This window comes from Phalaenopsis equestris, unplaced genomic scaffold (assembly GCF_001263595.1).
Source record: "Phalaenopsis equestris unplaced genomic scaffold, ASM126359v1 Scaffold000084, whole genome shotgun sequence".
NCBI lineage: Eukaryota > Viridiplantae > Streptophyta > Magnoliopsida > Asparagales > Orchidaceae > Phalaenopsis > Phalaenopsis equestris.
The window spans coordinates 801,961-824,351 of record NW_018164526.1 but is presented as its reverse complement, the minus strand read 5'-3'; the positions used below and the strand labels follow the sequence as shown (position 1 = coordinate 824,351).

General features: G+C 34.9%; 4 protein-coding genes across 5 annotated transcripts in view; 2 read left to right on the top strand and 2 right to left on the bottom strand.

Moving 5' to 3' along the window:
* The window catches only part of LOC110019865 (transcription factor E2FA-like), a 43,482-nt gene extending 28,465 nt beyond the window's left edge, over positions 1 to 15,017 (top strand). Inside the window, exons 2-14 of one of the 2 annotated variants that reach the window (XM_020717726.1) lie at positions 2,274 to 2,469; positions 2,861 to 2,938; positions 3,233 to 3,318; positions 3,415 to 3,503; positions 3,592 to 3,640; positions 4,010 to 4,062; positions 4,138 to 4,188; positions 4,319 to 4,367; positions 4,491 to 4,556; positions 4,658 to 4,734; positions 5,070 to 5,301; positions 13,723 to 13,789; positions 14,942 to 15,017. In XM_020717726.1, the coding sequence (XP_020573385.1) occupies positions 2,274 to 2,469; positions 2,861 to 2,938; positions 3,233 to 3,318; positions 3,415 to 3,503; positions 3,592 to 3,640; positions 4,010 to 4,062; positions 4,138 to 4,188; positions 4,319 to 4,367; positions 4,491 to 4,556; positions 4,658 to 4,734; positions 5,070 to 5,301; positions 13,723 to 13,789; positions 14,942 to 14,943 (1,095 nt within the window). In that variant the 3' untranslated portion in view covers positions 14,944 to 15,017. Of the gene's footprint in view, positions 1 to 2,273; positions 2,470 to 2,860; positions 2,939 to 3,232; positions 3,319 to 3,414; positions 3,504 to 3,591; positions 3,641 to 4,009; positions 4,063 to 4,137; positions 4,189 to 4,318; positions 4,368 to 4,490; positions 4,557 to 4,657; positions 4,735 to 5,069; positions 5,302 to 13,722; positions 13,790 to 14,285; positions 14,672 to 14,941 lie in introns of those variants that run through there. The other variant, XM_020717725.1, reaches the window with a different exon arrangement.
* Positions 14,851 to 15,811, bottom strand: LOC110019866. Its single transcript, XM_020717727.1, has 3 exons — positions 15,504 to 15,811; positions 15,246 to 15,431; positions 14,851 to 15,177 (listed from the first exon to the last, which is right to left on the bottom strand). Exons 1-3 carry the CDS (start codon positions 15,717 to 15,719, stop codon positions 15,004 to 15,006), a joined length of 576 nt encoding a protein of 191 aa, XP_020573386.1. The 5' UTR covers positions 15,720 to 15,811; the 3' UTR covers positions 14,851 to 15,003.
* A 3,281-nt stretch (positions 15,812 to 19,092) lies between these two features.
* On the top strand, positions 19,093 to 19,962 carry LOC110019860. Its single transcript, XM_020717719.1, has one exon. The coding sequence runs from the start codon at positions 19,306 to 19,308 to the stop codon at positions 19,882 to 19,884; it is 579 nt and encodes a 192-aa protein (XP_020573378.1). The 5' UTR covers positions 19,093 to 19,305; the 3' UTR covers positions 19,885 to 19,962.
* A 165-nt stretch (positions 19,963 to 20,127) lies between these two features.
* LOC110019859 (putative HVA22-like protein g) overlaps positions 20,128 to 22,391 on the bottom strand; it is an 8,474-nt gene continuing 6,210 nt past the window's right edge. The window contains exons 5-6 of the mRNA XM_020717718.1: positions 21,172 to 21,451; positions 20,128 to 20,310 (exon numbers count right to left, since the gene is read on the bottom strand). Coding sequence (XP_020573377.1) covers positions 20,170 to 20,310; positions 21,172 to 21,451 — 421 coding nt within the window. The 3' untranslated portion in view covers positions 20,128 to 20,169. The remainder of the gene's footprint in view (positions 20,311 to 21,171; positions 21,452 to 22,391) is intronic.

The window sequence follows — 22,391 nt, the reverse complement described above, 5'->3', positions numbered from 1 at the left end:
CATTCTAAATGAACCATGGATCAATGAAATCCCCATTTTGGGCTCTCATGTATTGATCTTAGCCAGGGTATTGTGGGGGTATGGTATACCTTAACTCCAAACCAACACCCAGGGTGAATCCTAAGGCCAAGTAGTCCTATAGGAACTTTCCTTGAGTTCCCTCATAATGATCTTTCCTACTAAGTGCTAGAGGTTAAGATCAATATGTGGAACTTCAAGTTGAGTAAAGAGAAGAGTTTTGAATTTCTAATGGTGATGATACCTTTTCTAGTTTTCTAAGACTAGTCAATAGGAAAGTCCTATGGCTAGACCTAGGCTACTAAAGAAGTTTTTAGACCTCAACCAAAAGTGAGGTCAACAACGACTTGCGAGCAGGCTTCGAAAAGCTGTAAAAGGGACTAAACGAAGGTCAGGGATCTGAATAGCGAAGGAAGAAGCTCTCGCGAAGGATCTATTCGTGAAGCGAGAGATCGCGGAAGGAGCAGTTCCCTCGGGAAGAATTCTGGAGCGGGGTTTTTTCGTGAAGAGAAGGTTGCGGTCTACGGTCCGATTCTTTCCCGAAGGAGGCTGATGCGGAGGATTTTCGTGATTTTTTGCGAAAGACTGAGGTGTTCAAGCGGCGGAGGGAGCGGTAGAGGAGCAAAATTGGAAGCGAGAATGCGGGAAAAGGAAATTCACGCAGAAAAGGAAAGTTCGCGGAAAATGAAATTTAGCGTGGAGATATTATGGAGATATTCCAGGACTCAGGAAAGGCAAGGAAAGAAAATATGTTGCGGCACTCGGAAAAAAAAAAGCTGGAGGCTACCCGATTGGAAGGAAATTGGTATTTCGCCCTTTTGTGAAATTCCAAGACGCGGAACTGCAGGCGCAGTTTTCGGAATTGCAGGAGCTTTTCTGGAATGCGGAGTTTTTCTGAGAAGGAAAGCGAAGCTTTTCGAAAGGAAAAAGGATCTTTTCTGGAAAGCTATGGCGAAGCTTTTTTGGAAGGAAAGCGAAGGCGAAGCTTTTCTAGAAGGAAAGCGGAAGCGGTGCTTTTCTGGAAGGAATGCATAGGCGAAGCTTTTCTGAGAAGGAAAGCAGAGTTTTCTGAAAGAAAAAAAAAGTTTTTTCTGGAAAACGAAAACAAAGCTTTTCTGAGAAGAAAAGCGAAGCTCTTCTTGAAAGTTAAGGAAAATGATTTCTGGAAAGTTTAATTAAGGAAAATTTAATTAAAAGAATGTCATTTTTTCTTGGAAACTTAATTATCTTAATTAAGAGATTATTTAAAATAGTAGTCCAACTCACATTTGTGCATAAAAAATTCCATGATATATTTTTGTTAAGGGGTTGGATATTCGCCAAGGTGGAGATGTGTTGGGTATTTGTATTTCTCCTAAGGGACTGGATATTCGTCAAGATGGAGATTTGTTAGGTATGGCTCATAATACCATAATTTGGAGTCTCTTGGAATGAAGAGATGTCTCTTGGAATTGAAGATATGTGTCTCTTGGAATTTAGTTGGTTGGAGGGAGCAAGGGCGCAGCGGAAGCGTGGTGGCTAACCACATCGCCAAGGTGGAGATTTGTCAGACATCTGTATTTCTCCTAAGGGGTTGGATATTCGCTAAAGCGGAGATTTGTTGGGTATATGTATTTTTTCTAAAGGGGTTGGATATTCGCCAAGGTGAAGATTTGTTAGGTGTGACTCATATACCATAAATGGGACAGATGCTGGAGCAAAGTAGTGCCCACGAGCGGAGTGGAGCGGAAGGATCTGTCCAATTGGGGGAGTTTCATTATGTGGGTTGGGGGTGCGGGGCAACACCCGCGGTTTGGTACAGAGGTAATTTAAGTAATTACGTATTATACTATAAGGTTATATATATGTCTTGCATGTAACCCTAGGTGGGCTAAATTTTGTATTCTGTATTATTTTTTGAATATTGAAAAGGAAATCGCCGCTATGCTCCCGAGGATGTAGTAATTTTTGTCAAACCTCGTAAATCTCTGCGTGTTCTTCTGGATTTGTGTCGATTTCCTGTTTTCTTCGCCCTAATTTCTCAAGAGTATACATGTATATGCTTTAAGGAAAATTGTTAATTGAAGCAAATGTGTAGTTTTCAAATAGCTCACGATGCCCAACTTCATATGCATAAGAATTATTTTGAATATAGCATGTAATAGAAAATTTTTCACATTTCAATAATCTTTATGCCCCACGAAATCCTTCACAATGCTTTAGAATATTTCTCAGCTATTGTGGACTATCCTACAATTATGGCTTTTCATTTTCAGTCAAAGCGAAAAGCTGACAGTGAAGATGTTGATGCTGATGAATCAAATCAATTTTTGGCAAATCCCCCTGAATGCACTCCGGTAGCAAGCTGTTCTCTTCTCACACCAGTATTACGGATTGAGGGAAGGGATAAGGGTAAAGCCAAAGTTCTCAAGTACTATAAATCAGAACCTTGGACACCTTTGTCAAATGCAGGTGAGACAATGCTTCTCCATTAACTTAACCATTATGTTATTTATTTCTTGGCGTTATTCTGTACTCTATCCACTATCAGCCTAAATGGAATTTTCTTTTGACAGTGCCTTAATCTTTCATCAATTGATAGTTTTTTTTAGGTGTTTTTACATATATACCACACAATTCTCATGTATTTATATATCTGACATCTAAACTTTATTTTATACATTTATAACACCCAAATATCTATATTACATAAAAAAATAAGGTGGCATATATGTAAAAATTGAATTTTAGATGTTAGATATGTAAATGCATAGAAATTGAATGGTATGTATTTAACTTTTTCTTTTTAATTGTGGTTATTAATGAGGTTTGCAGTTAGCTCAGTCTTACTTTTGATATGCAGATCTACACCCTTTTGTAGATCCTTCTTCTAGCAATCTTCTAACTCCAGCTTCTACTTGCCGATTTGACAGCTCATTAGGTAATTGATGTGATTACTTAAACATGAAGCATTTGTTAGAGAAGATTTCTTATGTGCATACTTTGTTAAATTAATGCGTCCAGTTTTAAAATCTGGAACTAGAGCAAAAAAATCAGGTTTTTCTCTTTTTATCGAAGTGCTCTGCATCTATTGGGGCTGTTGAAGCATTTTTTTGAGAAGATTTCTTATATGCTTACTTTTTTAAATTAGTGTATTCAGTCTTAGGCTCTAAGTGTTTGAAACTACAGAAAAAATGGTTCTCTCTCTTTTTTACTAAAACGCTGTACCTGTTAGGGCTGTTGACCAGGAAAGTCCTCAATTTGCTTAAAAGTGCTCATGATGGCGTTCTTGACCTTAACAAAGCTGCTGATACTTTGAAGGTTAGACTTACATATTTCTTTGCTTTTTATTGGAGTAAATTGATGGAAAGTATATAAAAATAAAAGTATGAGACATATGAAAGTATTGTTATGTAGGTGCCAAAGAGGCGTCTTTATGACATCACAAATGTTTTAGAGGGAGTTGGACTGATAGAGAAGAAACACAGAAACACAATCCGCTGGAAGTAAACTCATTTTTACTTTTCTTGAATGTTCTTTTAGGATCTTTAACCTTAAGTATTGAAAATAAATTAAAGATCAGATTTTTAACAGGGGACTTGAATTGAGACCTGGTGAAGATGACGAAGTTTCAGAATTACAGGCATGTTAAAAATATTAGGAAAAATTGTCTGAAACATCCAAATCTTGCCTATTTATGAAATTCAAACTCGATCCAAAAAAAAAATGAATTCATTTATTCACACTTGCTTCTATTAAATCATTGAGAGTTCAACAAAACATTTAGAATGAAAGTTGATGTTGTGTTATTTAAGATTTTGGTAATGCTATTTGGAAGTTACTTTTGCAAATTGGCAGGATTTGTTTGGTGGAATTTTTTTATTAAATTCATCTGTACTCTCAATTTTTTCCCTATTATTGTTCTAGAAGTGCGACTTTTAACTTCTGTAATTTATGATTTTAAATGCTATAGACTATCTTTTTCTTTATTGATATGTACCCTTCTCTTCAGGCTGAGGTTGAGAGCCTTGCGTTGCAAGAGTCTAATCTGGATGTTCGTATTAAGTATGTTATTCATTATATCATGAATATCCATAGAGATTTATTTTTTGTCCAGCCTAATTTGGAAGGTTCTTACAGTGAAATGAAAGAACGGATAAGGGAACTAAATGAAGATGAAAATAGCTCGAAGTAAGTTCACCAATAAATGCCCCATATAATACAATTGGATGTGCCTATGACTTGTTCTCTGTATGTAAAGTATGTCACTTGAATGTATATTTTATCGATACTAAATTTCATGTCCTTTGAACACTTACAGATGGCTTTATGTGACTCAAGAGGATGTCAATAACCTGCCATGCTTTCAGGTTTGATTTGTTATTTGTAATTATTGTCTACTAATATGCCTAACAATATTTGACATAAAAAAATTCTTAAATTTTCTCCATGTCAAGTCTTTCAGTTTAAATATTTTTCCTCTATTTTTATAGAATCAAACACTTATGGCTATAAAAGCACCGCAAGGCACTTCTATGGAAGTCCCAGATCCTGAAGAGGTAGGCTTGAAGTAATGCTGGAGTTACACTTTCTTTGGTCCGCCTGCTTGCTGCTCTATGTATGCTTTAGGCCATGATTTCTAAACCTCATGCATAAGCAGGCTGTTGACTATACCCAGAGGAGATATAGAATGGTACTTAGAAGCACCATGGGTCCAATCGATGTTTACTTAATCAGGTAACAGCTGCCTTATCACTCAGCTAAAATATTTAGGATTCACTTGGGATCACTTTTTTTTTCTATTTTTTCTTTTTAGAAAATGAACATGTTTGATTAAGATATGATTATTTTTTTAAAACACTCAAATGTTTTTAGCAACAAAAAAATAAAAAATATATTAAAAATACAGTAAACAAACATGTTTTTTAAAAAAAGGGAAAAAATAAAAACAAAATTGATCCCAAACATGCCCTTAACTTCTCTAACTTCAGCTAGAAATTTGGATGGTGATATCTTTGATTTATGCTCATAAAATTGAAACACTTTGGTCCTTTTTTGACTGTTGTTCTCAGTCAATTTGAGGAAAATGTTGAGGAGATGAATGGCATTGAGACATCACCAAATCTCCCTTCTGCATCAAAATCTGGCTGCAATGAGCATTCAGATGCTCCAGCATTGACTGACCAAAGCACAGAAAGGGAATTGAAGCTTATGGTCGATGGCTTCGAGAGAATTAACGCAGATTCAAATGCTCCACAGGATTACATGGATGGAATGATGAAGGTTGTTTCTCCTTATGCAGATGTAAGTGCCATAATTTATCCATCCTTTTTAAGCAGCAACCATCAACTTAATGCAATTTTTGTTTCTCAAATATATGCTTTTTTACTTTTTAAATCTTTTTTCCCTATGTTTAAGTCAAAAGCATCCATTTTAATTTCTTATGATAGCCAAGCTTCAAACATATTCATGTCTTCTCATGCACACGCACCAAGCCTGAATATTTTGGTTTTGTATATTCCTCTTCGATTTGTAAGAATTTAAGAGGATGAATTTAAATCTAAATTAGGTTTAAATTTTGACTTGGAGGTAATACAAAATTACAAATTTTGTAGCAAACTTTTAAATCTAATTTTATTGAAAAACCAATGAAAATTTCTATTTATCCTTAAGTTAGCTATTATAATTGTATACTACAAAAATGATAGCACGAATCCTGAGGAGATGGAACAACAAAAAATAGAATTGTACAAATAAAGTTCCAGACGACATGACAGAAAATCTTCTAGCAAGCAGTCGATCGACTTTGCAGCTCAATTGACCAAAATAGTATTCCGGTCGGTGAAGATTCCCGTCGATGGAATCTTTGAGTAAAAAAGTTGATTTTCAAATGATCGCAATCGAATACCCATGTCCTGGTCTAACAACCTGATCTCTATAAGAAGATATTGTCGGTCGTCACAGTTGATCGACATACACATATGGTAATCGATCGACATAGCTAACCGACCTCAGGGCTTTACATGATTGACCAGAAGCCAACTTTTACTTTCATTACTATATAGTCTCTATACAATCATTCAAACAGTTATAGAAATTCTTCTTTCCTTATATGCAATTGTATCCAATGACTCCCATAAATTGAAGGTCGTGACATCAATAAAGGGACATTTTGATTCTTTTACTTTTGGATATGAGGATTTCTTGACACTCCTGGTTCCTCTCTCCCTCTCACTTTTCTCCTCTCAGCTCTAACTCTCGGGGCATCTTCTCAAAGACAATCTAGGATTCAACATCCTAAAAGGTGGTGCAGTGAGTGTGGACATGCCTCAGATGAGAAGCTGAGCAAATTACAAAGCAAAAACACATCAGAGGGACACCTTGCATATGGGTTTCAATAAAAAATCAGTGGACTGAGAAATCCAATGACATGTTCAAGAATTATGGGATCAGATGACGAGCCAGTTCGAAATTCCTTAACAAACAATTTTGTAGAAGAACAACGATCAGTCATCGATTCTTGAAGTGGGCTTTTAGGGAACTTGCCTTCAAAGGGTTCCCTAAAGCATCTGCCCGCGCCCATCGCACATGCCAATAATCAACTGATTGAAGGTGAAAGATATTCCCAGGAAAATGGCCAGCACTGGGTTTACACCGATGGTTAGTCATGGGGTGGAACGAGTTGAAGCACCTACTCAACCGGCCGCTGTTAGCGCCTTCACTTGACAGATTGTGGAAGCGGTAGCACGAGCGAAGATAAGGGTCCCTCATCTAGACCCTTACAAGGAGAAAAGTGATCTAATCGACTAGTTAGCTTCTTTTAAGTCGTCAATCAAGATACTTCGGATCAGCAATGTCATCAAATGTCGTTATTACCTAATGACACTTAAGGAATCGGCTCTTCACTGGTTCCACGCTCTACCGATCATAATCATCCAGACCTTTTTTGAGTTTAGGAAACTTTTTTCTGGCGCACTTTTCCAATTTGCAGAAGCCGAGGAAGAAGACGTGTGCTCTGCTGCAGATCAAGCAGGGGGAGAACGAAAACTTGCAATCCTACAGCACTTTTTTTTAAAAGATCTTAGAAGTGCAAGACTTTAAGCCATTGATAGCCCAGACTTCTTTGGCCCAAGGGGTTAGAGATGTTCGTTTCAAGTATGACCAAAAAATGCTGGAACCGAAGTCCTTTTTCGGGATGTTGGAAATGTCCAACAGCCGTATCGCTGGCGAAGAATCTTGTACCAACCCCGCCGCAGCCAAGTTGGCATCATTCTCTTCACAATGAAAGAAGAGGAAGAGAGGATTAAGGGCAGAAGACGAGGGGGCAATCAGAACTCCTCCGGCCGTTAGTACCACAGCAACACCCCGAGATTGCGGGAGAGCCGAGGCCATTACAATCATAATCGGAGTTCAAACCGGCGGGCGTTTTGATATTACGAGCGACCACATGTGCATCGGGAAATGCAGGGCTTACCCTTGCTAAATGTCTCGATGGTTGAACTAGTAACAGCCATACATAATAAAGAGTATTCCAAGAAATCCCATCAATGAAGGTCGAACTTGCTATTCGAAATCCAAACAAGTATTGCAACTACCATCGAAATCAACGGCACGACACAGAGAAGTGTCTCCATCTTCAGAACCTAGTGGAGGAACTTATCAAAGGCCGCAAAGTTTAAGGATTTCATCACTATCGGGGGACAGATGAGGTGACAAGGTGAAGAGCCAACTGACGGACCGTTTAGGGTGAATGAAGTTCAAATTGTCGGAATCATCACTACAATCTTTGGAGGAGGAGAATCTTCTCGTCAATCCATCCATAAAAGGCTTCAAATGGGAGAGGTATGTTTCGTTGCCGCTTCACACAAAATTGCACCTCATAACACATAGAATCCACCAATTCTTTTTTGCTTTCAGGGCAAATAATCCATACTTCCAAATTTTAAGGACTTATAGTTCCCATGTATTTAAATCATTTTTTATCAAGAACATTCAGAGATATTAAATCCCTTTTAAGGTTTAGTATATGCTCGACTCCTATCAATGTTTTAGTCATACCATTTATGCACCTAACTTGACAACTTCAAACTGTGCTAACACCCTATATTGTTTCTCATCTAAACAAGAACACCATTTGTATCACTTAGAGATTTAGTATAATCTATTTCATTCCTGAGTCATAATCTTTATGGTTCTGCTTGCTATGGTGCTCCTTCCCTTTTGAAGATTTTCCTCTTTATTTTTCTATTGTTTTATGATAAAAACAATTATTGTTGTATCTGCCATAAAATTTCCTTATATGATAAGAGACACAACAAAAAAAAAACCTCCCTCTAATTAAAAATCTTCTTTGACCACTTTTCATCTCCAATATCCTTAGATAGAAATCATATCATTAAAAAGAAGTAGATTCTTAACCTATTCTCTGAGTTGATTTTTGTGGAAATTTGAAAGATTTTGGAGGAGATCTAATAAGATCCTAGAAGATTTGATTGGGACAACTTAGTAAACTTTTGATTAGTTTATTTACTTCCTATTATACAACAACAACAACAACAACAACAAGCCTTTTCCCACTAAGTGGGGTCTACTAAATGAATTCTTTTTCTCCATTGCTTCCTATTGAGTGTCATATTTCATTTAGTTCTAATAAATTAAGATCATTTTTCATACAATATGCCCAAGTCTTTCTAGGTTTACCTCTGTCTGTCTTAACATAAGTCGAATAAAAAACATCTACTCTCCTAACTGAATCATTAGATGGTCGACATTTAATGTGAGCAAACCATCTAACACGACTCTCTCTAATTTTGTCCACCATTGAAACTACACCAACGCTTTCACAAATATATTCATTTCGCAATTTGTCTCTAATAGTAAAGTCACTCTTCACCTAAGCATTCTCATATCGACAACACTTAACTTAGTTTTATGCTTCTCTTTTAAAGGCCAACATTCTGCATCATAGAACATTGTAAGTCTCACCACCATCTTATAAAATTTTCCTTTCAGTCTAAGTGGTACTTTTCTATCGCACAATATGCCCGAAGCATTCCTCCACTTCAACCCTCGTCTATATCACCAACTTGAATTCTTCGGTGACAATCAGGCATCTCCTATCGTTTACAATTTTCTCCGCTTCGGATTTGTCGGGTTTTCGCTTTTCTAGGGTTTCACGTTCGTGGGATCTGACGCTGGTTTGGGTTGGAGCATCGTTTATATTTGAAAGTGTCGTTCTTTGGTGTCTTGAAGGGCGATTCTTGATATTTTCATACAGGTATGTCGTTATAACAAGACACAAATCCTACTTATATGCTATGATCGATAGCATCTGGATCGTGTAACTGAATCCTATTTGTGGGCTTCGACACTCTTGGGCTTCGGCACTCCAAGCTTCAACCTCTCGGGCTTCGGCACTCTCAGGCTTCAGCCACTCGGGCTTTGGCGCTCTCAGGCTTCGATATTCTCAGGCTTCGGCACTCTCGGTTTCGACAACTTGAGGATTTTTTGTCCCGACAATGTTATCAGCTTCTTGTTGGCAAATTATTGTTTTCTGATCAATCAACATCAATTTGAGGTGGGGATGTCAATCATGAAGGATGGAAATCGGGTTAGTTAAATTAAGAGTTTTCTATAATTAGAAGTTTTCTTATTTCCAATATTTTTATTCTGATTTATTTACATATTAGCTGAATATTTAGATTAGAAATATGTATTATTAAGTTACCTAAAGTAGGTTATGCACTTTCTTTTGTACCTAAAATAGATTGTAAGATTATTATTTAATGGAATGAAAGCAAAGGAAGAAGGCATTGTCTATTCATATTTCAACATATTTTTCTCAAAACTTTGACAGAGTATTAATTTATTAAATAATCATAAATGGGCTCTAATCTAGCTGAGCCGATTGAATGCTTGATTCGTTTGCAAGCCTAATGATCAAACTTTTGGGTTGACCATAGATTTTATTGTTAGTACATTTTGGTCCGTACCTCCTCAGAAAGAGGCATTACAATTACGTCTAAAAAAACAATACCCCCACTTGGTAGATGCTAGCCTCAGGCATCTAATAGTAGTTGGGAACTAACCCGAACAGCACAGCAGATGCAATTTATGGCCCGTAAAGATCCTGATTTAGGGTTCTCTATATTTCTTACAGATTTAATGTCATAGTGTGGTAATGTGAGATATCATGTCACAAGTCTTAATGACCAAATGATGACGGTCTTAAGCTAAGGATCCTTTGGTATGCCAATTAACCATTAGATCCTAGATTCAAAGTTTTGAGAAGTATTCCAATAGGTGAACGTGACCTAATCCTGAGGGCCCTACTGGAGAATTTATTCTAGATTATTGATATTATTATTCATTAAAAAGTGTTTACTCTTTTTAATGCAATTGTTTTTAGTGAAATACTAGTAGGGATATGACAAATAAAGTTTGCATGTCTAAAATATGTTCTACAAGATGATTTAGAAACACTAATACTTTTATGGACAAGATGGTGTTTGTTTCATTGGAAAGACTTTTAAAAGCTTGCATTCCTAAATTTTTTAGAATTTTTAGATGCGTACCACTCAATTCCTATGCATTGACATATCTAACACTGAAACTTTAATTTTGACAGACATGTCATGCCACCTTTCCTATGCGTGAAAAGGTTTATTTTACCTTTTAAAAGTTAAAATGTTGGAAATTTTTGTGATATGAATGATTTGGGTGATATTAATGGAAACAATAAAATTTAGGTGTTATACATGTAAATACATAGCAGTTGGGTGGCATGCATGTAAATGTCCCTTTCTTTTTTGAGTCTACAGTGAATCAAAAATCTAGTAGTGAATATTAATGTAGTAATTAAATCTAGTTTCGATTAAAATTTTCATAGGAGTCTTGTACTTGACACCAGTGCCATGATTGATAGTATATCCTTGCACAGTTGAAACTTTCTCCATGTAACAACAATAACAACAACAATAAACCTTTATCCCACCAAATTGGGTCGGCTTCATGAATCCTTTTTCTCCATTGCATCCTATTGAGTATCATATTTTCATTTAACTTTAATAACTTAAGATCATTTTTATACAATATGTCCAAGTCTTTCTAGGTCTATTTTTGTCTTTCTTAACATAAATCGAATCCAACTACTCTCCTAACCGAATCATCAGATTGTCGACATTTAAAATGACTAAACCATCTAAGACGACTTTCTCTAATTTTATCCGCCACTTGAGCTACACCAACCCTATCACGGATATATTCATTTCTCAATTTGTCTCTAAATGTAAAGCCACTCATCCATGTAAACATTTTCATCTCAGCAACACTAAACTTAGTTTATGCTTCTCTTTTAAAGTCCAACATTCTGAGCCATAGAGCATTGCAGGTCTCGCTGCTATCTTACAAAATTTTCCTTTAGCCTAAGCGGTATTTTTCTATCACAATGGGCGTGAAGCATTCCTCCACTTCAACCTACCAACTTGAATTCTACTAATAACATCCCCATCTATATCACCATCACTTTGAACAATAGACCCAAAATATTGAAAATGTTCACGCATTTTAATAATTTGATCACCCATAGTTAGAATTGTGTCCTTAGAGCTACTACTGCTAAAATTACATTCCATGTATTCAGTTTTAGTTCTACTCAAATGAAGATCTTTAGACTCCAAAGTAAACCTCTATAATTCAAGTTTTTCCTGAGCTATTTCTCTAGTCTTATCCTAAAAATATCATTAACAAAAAGCATACACCAAGGTACTTCCTCCTCTAAATGTCTAGTAAGAGCATCCATAACTAAAGCAAAAGGATATGGGCTTAAAACTTATCCCTAATGTAATCCAACTAAAATAGAAAAATATTTGGTCAATCCTCCTGTTTGAGTACAAGTGACAGCTCTAGTATACATATCTTTCATGACTTGAATATAAGTCATATCAACAACTTTCTTCTCTAGAACTTTCTAGAGGATATTTTTTGGAACCTTATTGTATATTTTTTCTAAATCAATAAAAATCATATGTAGATCTTTCTTATTCTCTCTGTACTTCTCCATCAAACCTCTCAATAAATGTATAGCTGTCATAGTCTACTTGCCCGGCATAAATCCAAACTAATTATGAGAAATTTTTGTGTTCAATTGTCCTCTGCTACAATTTTAAAGTATGACACTTCAACTTAATTTCTCTATAATTTGTATGTTCTTGTGCATCATCTTTAATCTTAAAAATTGGGATCAAAATACTCTTCCTCCACTCCTCAAATTTTTAAAATAATATTAAAAAGTTTAGTACGCAAAGGAACTCCCAAATCTCTTAAATATTTCTACACTTTAATTGGGATATCATCAGGTCCTACAGACTTTTCACCCTTTATTTCTTTAAAGTATCATCATTTTTTTTTATTAATGCAACGGTAAAAATGAAATATATTATTATTATTAACGATATTAAATCACTAAGCTCGATCGTATTTTCAGAAACTTTATTGAAAATTTTATCAAAATAACTCACCACTTTTGTTAAATATTTTTTTATTTTCATATTTAATACACATTAGTTCTATTATAAATATCACTAAAAGCTGAATTTTTAGCATCATAGATTGTTTTCTTAAACTTTCTACTGGATATTTTATATTTTTAACAGTTCTCTAAGCTTTAACATTTAAACCAATTTTTATAACGTAATTTTTTATATTTTATTTTTTATTGCATATTTTTATTCCACCATAACTATTTTTTATTTATAGAAACCTTCATTTTAATTCTCCAAATATCTTTTGTTACTTGTTTAATAGTATTTGTTACATTATCCCACATAAAGTTTGTTACTTCATGAACATCCTAAATCTTGAAATGTTGAACTTTACTCATGAAAATATTTTTATTTGCATCTTTTAGTTGTCTCATCAATTCTATGACAATGATTCCTAGTATTTTTTATTTTACAACTCATCATTTTAAAATCCAGAACTAATAATCGATGTTAAATACGTAAATTCTCACTTGGAATGATCTCACAATATTTACATTCTCAACAATCTCTTCTTCTCATAAGAAAATTATCAATTTATGTTTTATCACGTCCATTCTTATGAGTAATAGTATGCTTAAATATTTTCTTGATTAAAGTATTGGCAATAACAAAATCATATACTAAAGCAAAAATTAATATTGTTCGACCTTTATTAATCATTCCAAAATCATACCCATCATAAACCCAGAAGAGTATCATAATTCAACTAGTCTACAAGCGTACTGTACTTTGTGTGTGTGTTTTATCATTATCAATTTTTTTTGTGGTGCATTTACATACATAACATCAAATACCTACGTATTTACATATCTAAAAACAATACTTTATTTTCAACATTTATACCGCTCAAGTCTTTATCACATAAAAAATACCATTATTTTAAACTTTTAAAAGTGAAATGCACTTTTTCACATTTATACCGCTCAAGTCTTTATCACATAAAAAAATACCACTATTCTAACTTTTAAAAGTGAAATGCACTTTTTCATACATAATGCACTTTTTCGGCAAGGTGACAAATATGTAAAAATTGAAATATAGGTTGTTAATATGTAAATACATAAGAATTAAGTGGTATGTATGTAAATCTTTCTCTTTTTTGGGATAAAATAAGAATATTCTGAAGCATTAGTAATTGTTGCCGTATGGAGCAGGATATTGAATAGCATATTGGCTTTTGCAGACTTATTCAGACTACTGGTTAGCTTCGGATACAGTGTTCAGCATGACAGATCTGTGGAATACACCATGTATCCTTCTCATCCTGTCTCCAAAGAAGTTTACTTCTACCATCTTTTGTCCTCTTACAGCAGTCTCTCTTGTTCAATTCCTGCTCATAATTTCATCTGGATAAATTTCAATTTATTTTGAGATAAATGTAATATAAAAATCAATTGATTATTCATATATTACACATATCTTAGAGTAAGTCCTAGATTTCTAAAACTTATCTAAACTAACTTTTGATCGAGATTTTTAGACCCAATTTTTATTTCTTTTTTTTCTGGGAAATTTATATATACCATACCATTTTTATGTATTTACATATCTAACACCTGACGTTTGATATTTGCAGGTGTATTTCACTTTTAAAAATGAAAAAATTGTGTTATTTTTTATATGATATTAAAAATTATGAGAGTTTAGATGATAGATATGTCAATAAATAAGACTGGTGTGGTATGTACGTAAATGCCCCCCCTTTTTTTATATAAGCATAATGTTGGGCCTTTACCTTTCTCAAAGCTGACCAATGGGATGGAAATCCTGATGATTTTTTGAATTTTGAGTCCGATACGCCATCAAATGCCGCTGATTCACCCAACTCAAACACAATACCCAAAGATGAGTTCTAGCCACCGAAGAATTACAGTCTAAATTTCGAATCCTCCGTGTCAATAAAAACTACAAATACTATGATCCCATACTTAGAAGCGGTTAGCTATAATGAGCTCCTACAATGCAGGAAGTGCGGACCATCAAAATAGCCCAGTAGTGTCATGTACAGCCGATGAACTCTTACCATTTTTTTCCCAGTAAAGTTCTAAAAAGGTTTCAACTTTCAGCCATTCATCTCTCCCCAACTATTTTCTAATATTCAAATCCCCTATAGTTCAATAAAGCCCTTACACACAAATTTCCAAAACAGTCAAATTCATCCGCTTTGATTGTAAGATGCAAGACGATTTAGATAATAAAGATCTCATGGTTGGTTCTTTTTTTTTTTTTTTGGCAACAATATATGGCATTTTTTTGTTCATAGATGTTCACTATATGCCATCAATTTCTGAAACATTTTTGTTCCACCGTAAAACCTCATCATTCATGGCAATACAAAGGAAAGTAAGCATCAAAGATCCTAATTTGGCTGTAAAATTATTCACCTTGTATACAATCTACAGGACTTGCTCCCTTCTAAAGCTACAGGCCAAACAAAGAAGGAGAAGACGAAGAGCCCATCCATTCACTTCTCCTCCTTCTTGTCGGCGGCCGTCTTCCTCTTCCCAATCCAACCAGCGACAATGGGGGTAAGCGCGACAGTAGGAGGGAACCTGATCGGCGACGCCGCCTTGTGCGCGGCATAAGCGAGCGCGAAGGTTCCTACCTTCTCCCCGGTCTCATCCACCGCAATCCCAACCTGCAGCAAACCATCAATATTCCTCCTCCCTCATTCCAATTTGAACTTACAGTGAAAGGAAAGCAAACCTTGCTGAGCAGAGCCTGGACGTCGATGCCGGCGCTGACAAGTAGATAGCAGAGAGCGAAGGAGATGAGCGATAGAGTGATGGACGTCGCCAGGTACGCTCCTCCATACTTTGCCAGCAGCTCCTTTGCTTCATCCGTCTTTGATTTCTTCCTCGTCCCCCTTTCTTCCTCCCCGGATCTAAATATCTAACCCAAGCAAATGAAATTGGAAATGGTGTGATAAAATAAGATTTTAGGAAAGACAAATTGGTTGCGTACGTTCCATAGGCCGAACTCGAGGCCGTACTTCTTTGTGATCTCTTCGGCGGAAGATGAGTTCTCCTTCTCCTTCTGGGTGGTTATTGCGTGGATTGGGACAAGCCGGCGGGTGCGCTGATGGAGGGAATAGGTTTGTTGTCTTCTAGCCGGAGCTCGGCTGAGGGTGGTAAGTAATTGGCGGGGAAGATTTGGGGATAGGAGCAGAGTTGCGGCCATGGATGCAACAAACACTCGAGCTGTAGTTTGGGTAAAGGTTGCGGAGAGGGGGAAGACGGATGAAGATCAGGTTAGGGTGGTGGACCTGAGTCGGCCATGTCACTCGATATATATCTCTGCCTGCATAAAATAATATATAAAATAGTTATTTTGATAATTTAAACAATTTTAAAATAGGGAATTCATATACATTTACATTTCCTAATTTAAATTGAGATATGTCAAAAAAAAGGTGGTCTAAACAATCCTAAAAATGTCAAAATAGGCATGTTTGAGCTCAAAAATCGACCTTGGATTCGATCAAGCCAGCTGACTGCACAGTAACTTATTTATCAAAAAAAAATGTAGAAATTGTTTTTCATTAAATAGTATTATTTAATGACTAAAAAAACTGCCATGTTTTTTTAGGGGCTAAAAACTCTCGATTTTTGTAGGAAATTTAAATCAAATTTTTTTGTTACTTCTCGTACCTTGTAAAATATAATTACCTTCTGGAAAAGTTCTTAATTTTCTGTTTTATGTTTTCAAGTCCTTTGAAATGTAATTCAATGTAATTTGTATAGGCTTCTGAACTACACTGTTTTCTCCGTTAGAAGTATCGAACTACCTCTATATAACGCACATTGGATAATTTACATTTTATGTTGGGTGAGCAGTTGCATTGCATTTGGGGTTGAGTCATTGCACAGTGTATAGGACTACTTATTGTTCTGACGAGTGTTATAATGTTCTATAATGTGTGTTGGGATTTCATAATGCATGTTATGACTCCAAAAGAGATTTCGTCATAAGGAGCAGGTGACCCTTATGGAGTTCGAGGGACAGTCAATTGGCAGTGGGAGTGGGGGGCGTTCACTGGACCTTCAATGTAGAACACAGGGGCTCAATTTATTCTCCTTTAAGTTCTAGTATTCCTTTAGTTCAAGGTGTGGCTCTCCTCTCAAGAGAGTGGTAAGGCTCTTTTAATAGAGTGTAGAAGAAACCTCCTTACAAATAAGTAAGGAATCTTGACTATTTCATTAGAGGATCTAGAGAGATTCTCTTGATTAAACAACATTGTGTGGACATTTGAGTGTCTTATTGATGTTGTAATTAAGGGATCTTGTGCTCATTTGATTCTTCTTGTCAAATGCCCGATTCGACTATAAGTTTGTCAGATTTGCATTGTGTTTGACTTTTTAATTAGACACTTTAAGTTTCTGAAAATAGTTTAATGAGTCATTCCGAGCTTGATTTGACTCTGATTGGATTAATTTTTGCGTCATTGTGTTTGTTTTGTCAAGACAGTCAGTTTAACTACAAGTCTGCTTAAATTTGTGTTTTGAAGTATCTTTAACTCAAGTTTGAATGTTCATTATTCAAAAAAAAAAAAATTGCATCCAGGTCATTCCTTGAGATTTGTGTGTAATTATTAAAACCTATTTATCCTGTACCAATAGTGAGGGTGATATCTTTATTGTGATGTTAAAGATTTGAGTGATATTAATATGAATATTTAGGCATTATATACGTAAATATATAAAATTTTTGTGACACGTATGTAAATGCCAGTAAAGTAAATGGGTCCGAAGATGGTCTCTTGGTCAGAATGAATTCTAAAAGTTTTAAATTAAAAAATAAATTAATTAATTAAAATTTTATCTTGATCAAATTTTTGTAAGAATATTTTGATCCAATTTCTTGTCTACAGATATATTTAATTTTTTTTCATGTAAATTATTTAATTTTTTTTTGAATTAATCGATTTTTTAAAAGTGACTTTTTAAAAGTGTAATAAATGACTTACAGCTCTACAATGAAAAAGTAGTTTCATTAATTACTTTCTTACCCCCATTTAACTTGAAGCTTAGTGGCAATAAAATGGCGACGATGTGAGAGTTCGTCCCCATTAAAACTCGATATTTTTTTTCTTTAGCGAACGGCAATTTTTTAATTATTTTAAATTTTGGGACTCAACAATAAAAGGTCGTGAGTCAAACTTCAGCTAACTTGAACTAGACTCTTCAGCTCTTTTAAGAAATATTTTCCTGTAACTCACTTAAACAATATTAATATTCAATAATTTGAGTACAAATTTGTTAAAGCCTTTAAAAATTTTATTTTAATAACTTGTATAAATTGTTTTTTTTTTCTCATTTAATTTTATATTATTTTTAGAATAATATGCCAAAATAATTTCTAACTATTTTCTTAGCCTTATAATTAATAAAAATCTCAAAATAATTCAAAATTTCTTTAAATTAAGAATTATATAGTTCTTATGGAGAAGGAGAACTAAAATTTAATTTTAAAATAGTTGAGGATTATTTTGACATTTTATTTATTATTTTTATTAATTGTTTTAAAGAATATTCTGTCAAAAAAATTTTAAACATCTTCAATTTTATAATATAAACATTAAAAATGGGAGGAAAAAAATTTTATGAGTTAAATTTTCTTGGAAAATACAAATCTGCAAAACAAAAACTGTTGAAAAGTAACTCCCGTCGCATGCGAAGCCACAAGTGTCAAGGTTGAACTGACCATAAGCATTTAATTCTTGAAAATAAAATAAGGGAGAATTTACAGGTATACCACACAATTTTTTTTTTTTACACTAAAATATCAAGATTTATTTAATTATTATAATTATTTATCTATTATGTTCATTAATTTGTTATTCATCTATAGCATATTTTATAGCCTATTTTCATTTTTACAGAGCCATATGTGAAAATATGATATTCTAACAAAAGATGATAAGACAAATGTGAAAGTATTTATATTTAGTAAAATGTAAATAAATACCACAGGATTCTTCTATATTTATATATCTAACACTTAAAATTAAATATTTATACTTATAACATCAAATTATATATGAGAAGACATTTCTCTTTTATAAAGATAAAAATAGTAATATTTTTATGTGATAGTAAAAATTAAAGTGATATCCATATAAATTTGATTAATGTTTAGTTATTAGATATATAAATGCATAAGAATTATGTGGTTTGCATGCAAATGTCATTTAAATTTGTTAAAAATTAAGTGTAATATTATTTATTATAAGTTACATTTATCATAAAATAAATTTAAAAGGTTGACCACCATTCAAATTGATATGTCATCAATAAACTCCAACAAATATTTTTTTATTTTTTTATGAAATTCTCAATATATCTAAAAACAATACATCAATTATACAAAAAATTATTTTATATGGACAGCTTATGTTGAAATACATACGCTGTCCGATCTACACCGATCATCAAGACAAACATGTATTTCGCGGCCATAATGTAATAATTTTTCTAGTTGTACGGTTCGAAAAGTCACCAGCATGTTTATATTAAAAATATCAAAGTTTGGGATGATTTGTATGTAATTATCCCTTAAAAACAATTATACCTAAAAATTATAATTCATAATACAAATAATTTCAAGATACGTACGTAATTAACAAACCCCAGCCCCGTCCCCCACAATCTTAGCATCCGGCAACCTCCAACAAACCATCGATCTCTATCAACGTTCCCCACCGTCCGTTTTCACAACGCACGGTTCTGATCCAAAATCGCCCATCCCCCTACTACTAATAGAAACCATGTCATTCACAATAATCCTCAAAAAAGAAAATCCAAACGCTCGGCTGACAGAGATCGCCGGAAAATCGGCCGTTCACCGTCGCCGGAACTCCCAATTTCCCATTCTTCTTCCATCGTTATTTCAATTCCCGATGTCAGCCCCCACCACCATCGCCGCCGCCGCTCCCAACGGCGACCTTAAGCTCCACCACCGGCGATCGCCGGCCTTCCGCCGGAAAATAGATCCCGCCGGAGTCGATATCCCCCAGGCTGAGAATAAGGATCCGGAGTTCACTAATTGGAGCTCCGACTACACGAGCATCCGAGACCTGATAGCCTCCTCGCCGCGAAGCTGCGCCGCCTCTCCGACCGCCTTCGGATCGGAGATCCAGATCCGAAACCCGCTTGTTAAGCAGGCGGTGTGCGCGTATCTGCAGCTAACCCCTTCCTCCGCCGACACATCATCCTCCTCCTCCTTCTGGAATCTGCATCTCCGGCGGCTCATGACGGCGATCTCCGCAGCCTTCCGGCCGCTCCGCCGCTGCTTTAGGATCATTGCACGGCTGCTCTGCTGCGCAAACTCCGGCGAATCGCGGTGATCCCATTCCCATCCCTTATTTACTTTTTCTGCTAGTCTGTGTTATCGATTTGTGAATCATAGAAGTGCCAGAAAAAAAAAGTGTCGATTTGTGAATCATAGAAGTGCCAGAAAAAAAAAAGTGTTTTTTTTTTTTTTAATTAATGCAAAGAATGATTGAAAATAGTTTGAAAAAGGGGTTCGATCATCGTCCAACAATTGTAAAAAAATAGAAAAATAATATTTATGTACATAATATTTATTTACAGGGAAGCTCAAAAAAAAAAAAAAAAGGCTTTTGATGATTCTAGCGATGGGGTTTGGATCGGCGATGGGTCCCCTGGGCGGCGCGGAAGGCCTCCTCTACTTCGGGGCTGTAAGAGAAATCGTCCTTCTCTTTTTCTGACCGTCGGATTGCGAGGGGGTCGTCTTCAGACCGTTTATTTTTCTGCAAAATTGAGGGGAATGAAATGCAATATTTTAGGGTTTTGTTTTTTGTGGTAGAGATATTCTGATTGAAATTTGATTCATGTGACATGTGACGATTATAAAATACGAACTTTTACGTACGTTCCACGTAATTCTTATGATTTTTTGATTTGGTATTAAAAATTTAGTGGTATTTCTGTAAATATTAAATTTTAGATGTTAGAAATGTAAAATAAATCAAACGAATCTGAAATTAAAAAAAAGGACGTATTGTTATTTCTTGATGATTTTTTTTTAAATAAATACATATATTAATGTTTTATAATTTTAATTTATATTTCATGGCCAGTATCTCTTTATTATGGAATAGAATTTGCCCCTAGATTTAAAATCATGTTATAATAAATTTACCTCGTATTACCGTTCTAAATTCAATTTATTTAAAATTGAATAATAAGTTTTGTCTTCAAAAATTATATTAAAATTAGATTATTATTTTCGGACATTTACATCAATACCAAAATTTTATATTTTACATTTCTATCACTCAAATATTTCATATCACATCAAATATATAACCAAATTTAACTTTTAAAAGTGAAATACACATTTTGATGCATAGTTAAGGTGATATATATATATATATATGTGAAAATTAAATTTTAAATATTAGCAGGAGCAGAACATGCATTATTTTTCAGGGAAAAATCATCAAATACTTAATTTCTTTTAAATTATTAGGTAGAAAAAGTATGAAGAGAGGCAAAATTGTAAAATATTAAGTTTTAGTATTTATGTAAAGAAATAGTAAATTCTGGAGCTTACATATGTCAATGCATAAAAGTTGAGTGGCATGTATGTAAATGCTTTAAAATTGTACCTTGGATTTGGAGCTGGAGGTGGAGCTGGAGGAGCCGGCGGTGATGTAATGGAGCATTTCGAGGAAGAGGGAGCGGCCCTGTTCGGTGAAGTTTTTGATGTAGAAGAGGAGGAGATCGGCGGCTCGTGCTCTGTATCTCTGCAGCCTTTGTTCAATATCGGGCTCGTGCTGGCTCACCAGAGGCCTTAGGAATGCCTCGTACACCCATCTCGTTCCCTTCGTCTTCGGGTGCCACAGGTAGATGAAAAACGCCAGCTTCGTCTCCCCATATAAAGGCACCCTATCACATAATGAATGTTGTTTATGAGAGTTTTGGTTTGAGATGGGGGTAAATCCATAAGAAATGGGTGTCATGCATGCAGATGCCCCAATTTCAACATATTATAGAAATAAAAATAAATATTATAAAATTCAAGGTTCTCAAAATTTGATCCGACATTAAATAGGTTGTAAGAGAGGTTCATGATTCAAAGATTAAACGGGGGCCTGATCTGTTAGAAACGATGGAGCCCGGTCCACTATGTTTAGGCGGCTACTTTGCTTTGGAGAGTCACACATCTTCACAAATAACCACTCCCGCCTTCCTCTTTTGGGAAGTGAAGCATATTTTCGATTCCTCTTGTTCATGATAAAAGACTTCAAATGACTCTCCCAGAAATAGTAGTAGTCACGGTTTTCTTTTTCGGGCTTCCTCGGGATAGAAGGAAGAGATGTGCAAGAGGTAGTTCCTTGCGGTGAAGGAAGAAGAAAGAAGAAGAATATTGTTCTCCCTTGGCTTCTTCTTGGTGGCTTGTGGCTGAAGAGAAATTGGATTTATTTTTCTTGTAAATTTATTTTCTTCGGTGTATCTCGGTGTAGAGTTTCTTCGGTGTATCTCGGTGTAGAGAGACAAGAAAAGAGAGAAGAAGAGAGAGCAATGAAGTGAGAGTGAGAGATTCTGTTTGTAAGTGGAGGTGATCGACTGGTGTAAAATCCTCAAGTAGTAAAATCCTCTGCAACTTTGTGGACGTAGAAAATTTGCCGAACCACGTAAATCCGTGTGTTCCACTGTGTTGTTCTTTTCCGGTGTGATTTTTCTCATTCTATTTTTCACTTCGTCGATTATTCTCCTATTTAATTTATATATATACCACATCAAGTGGTATATATAGATCTCGCAACAACAACATGATAAACTTACATTGCACTTCATTGTCAACACAATATATATATATATATAT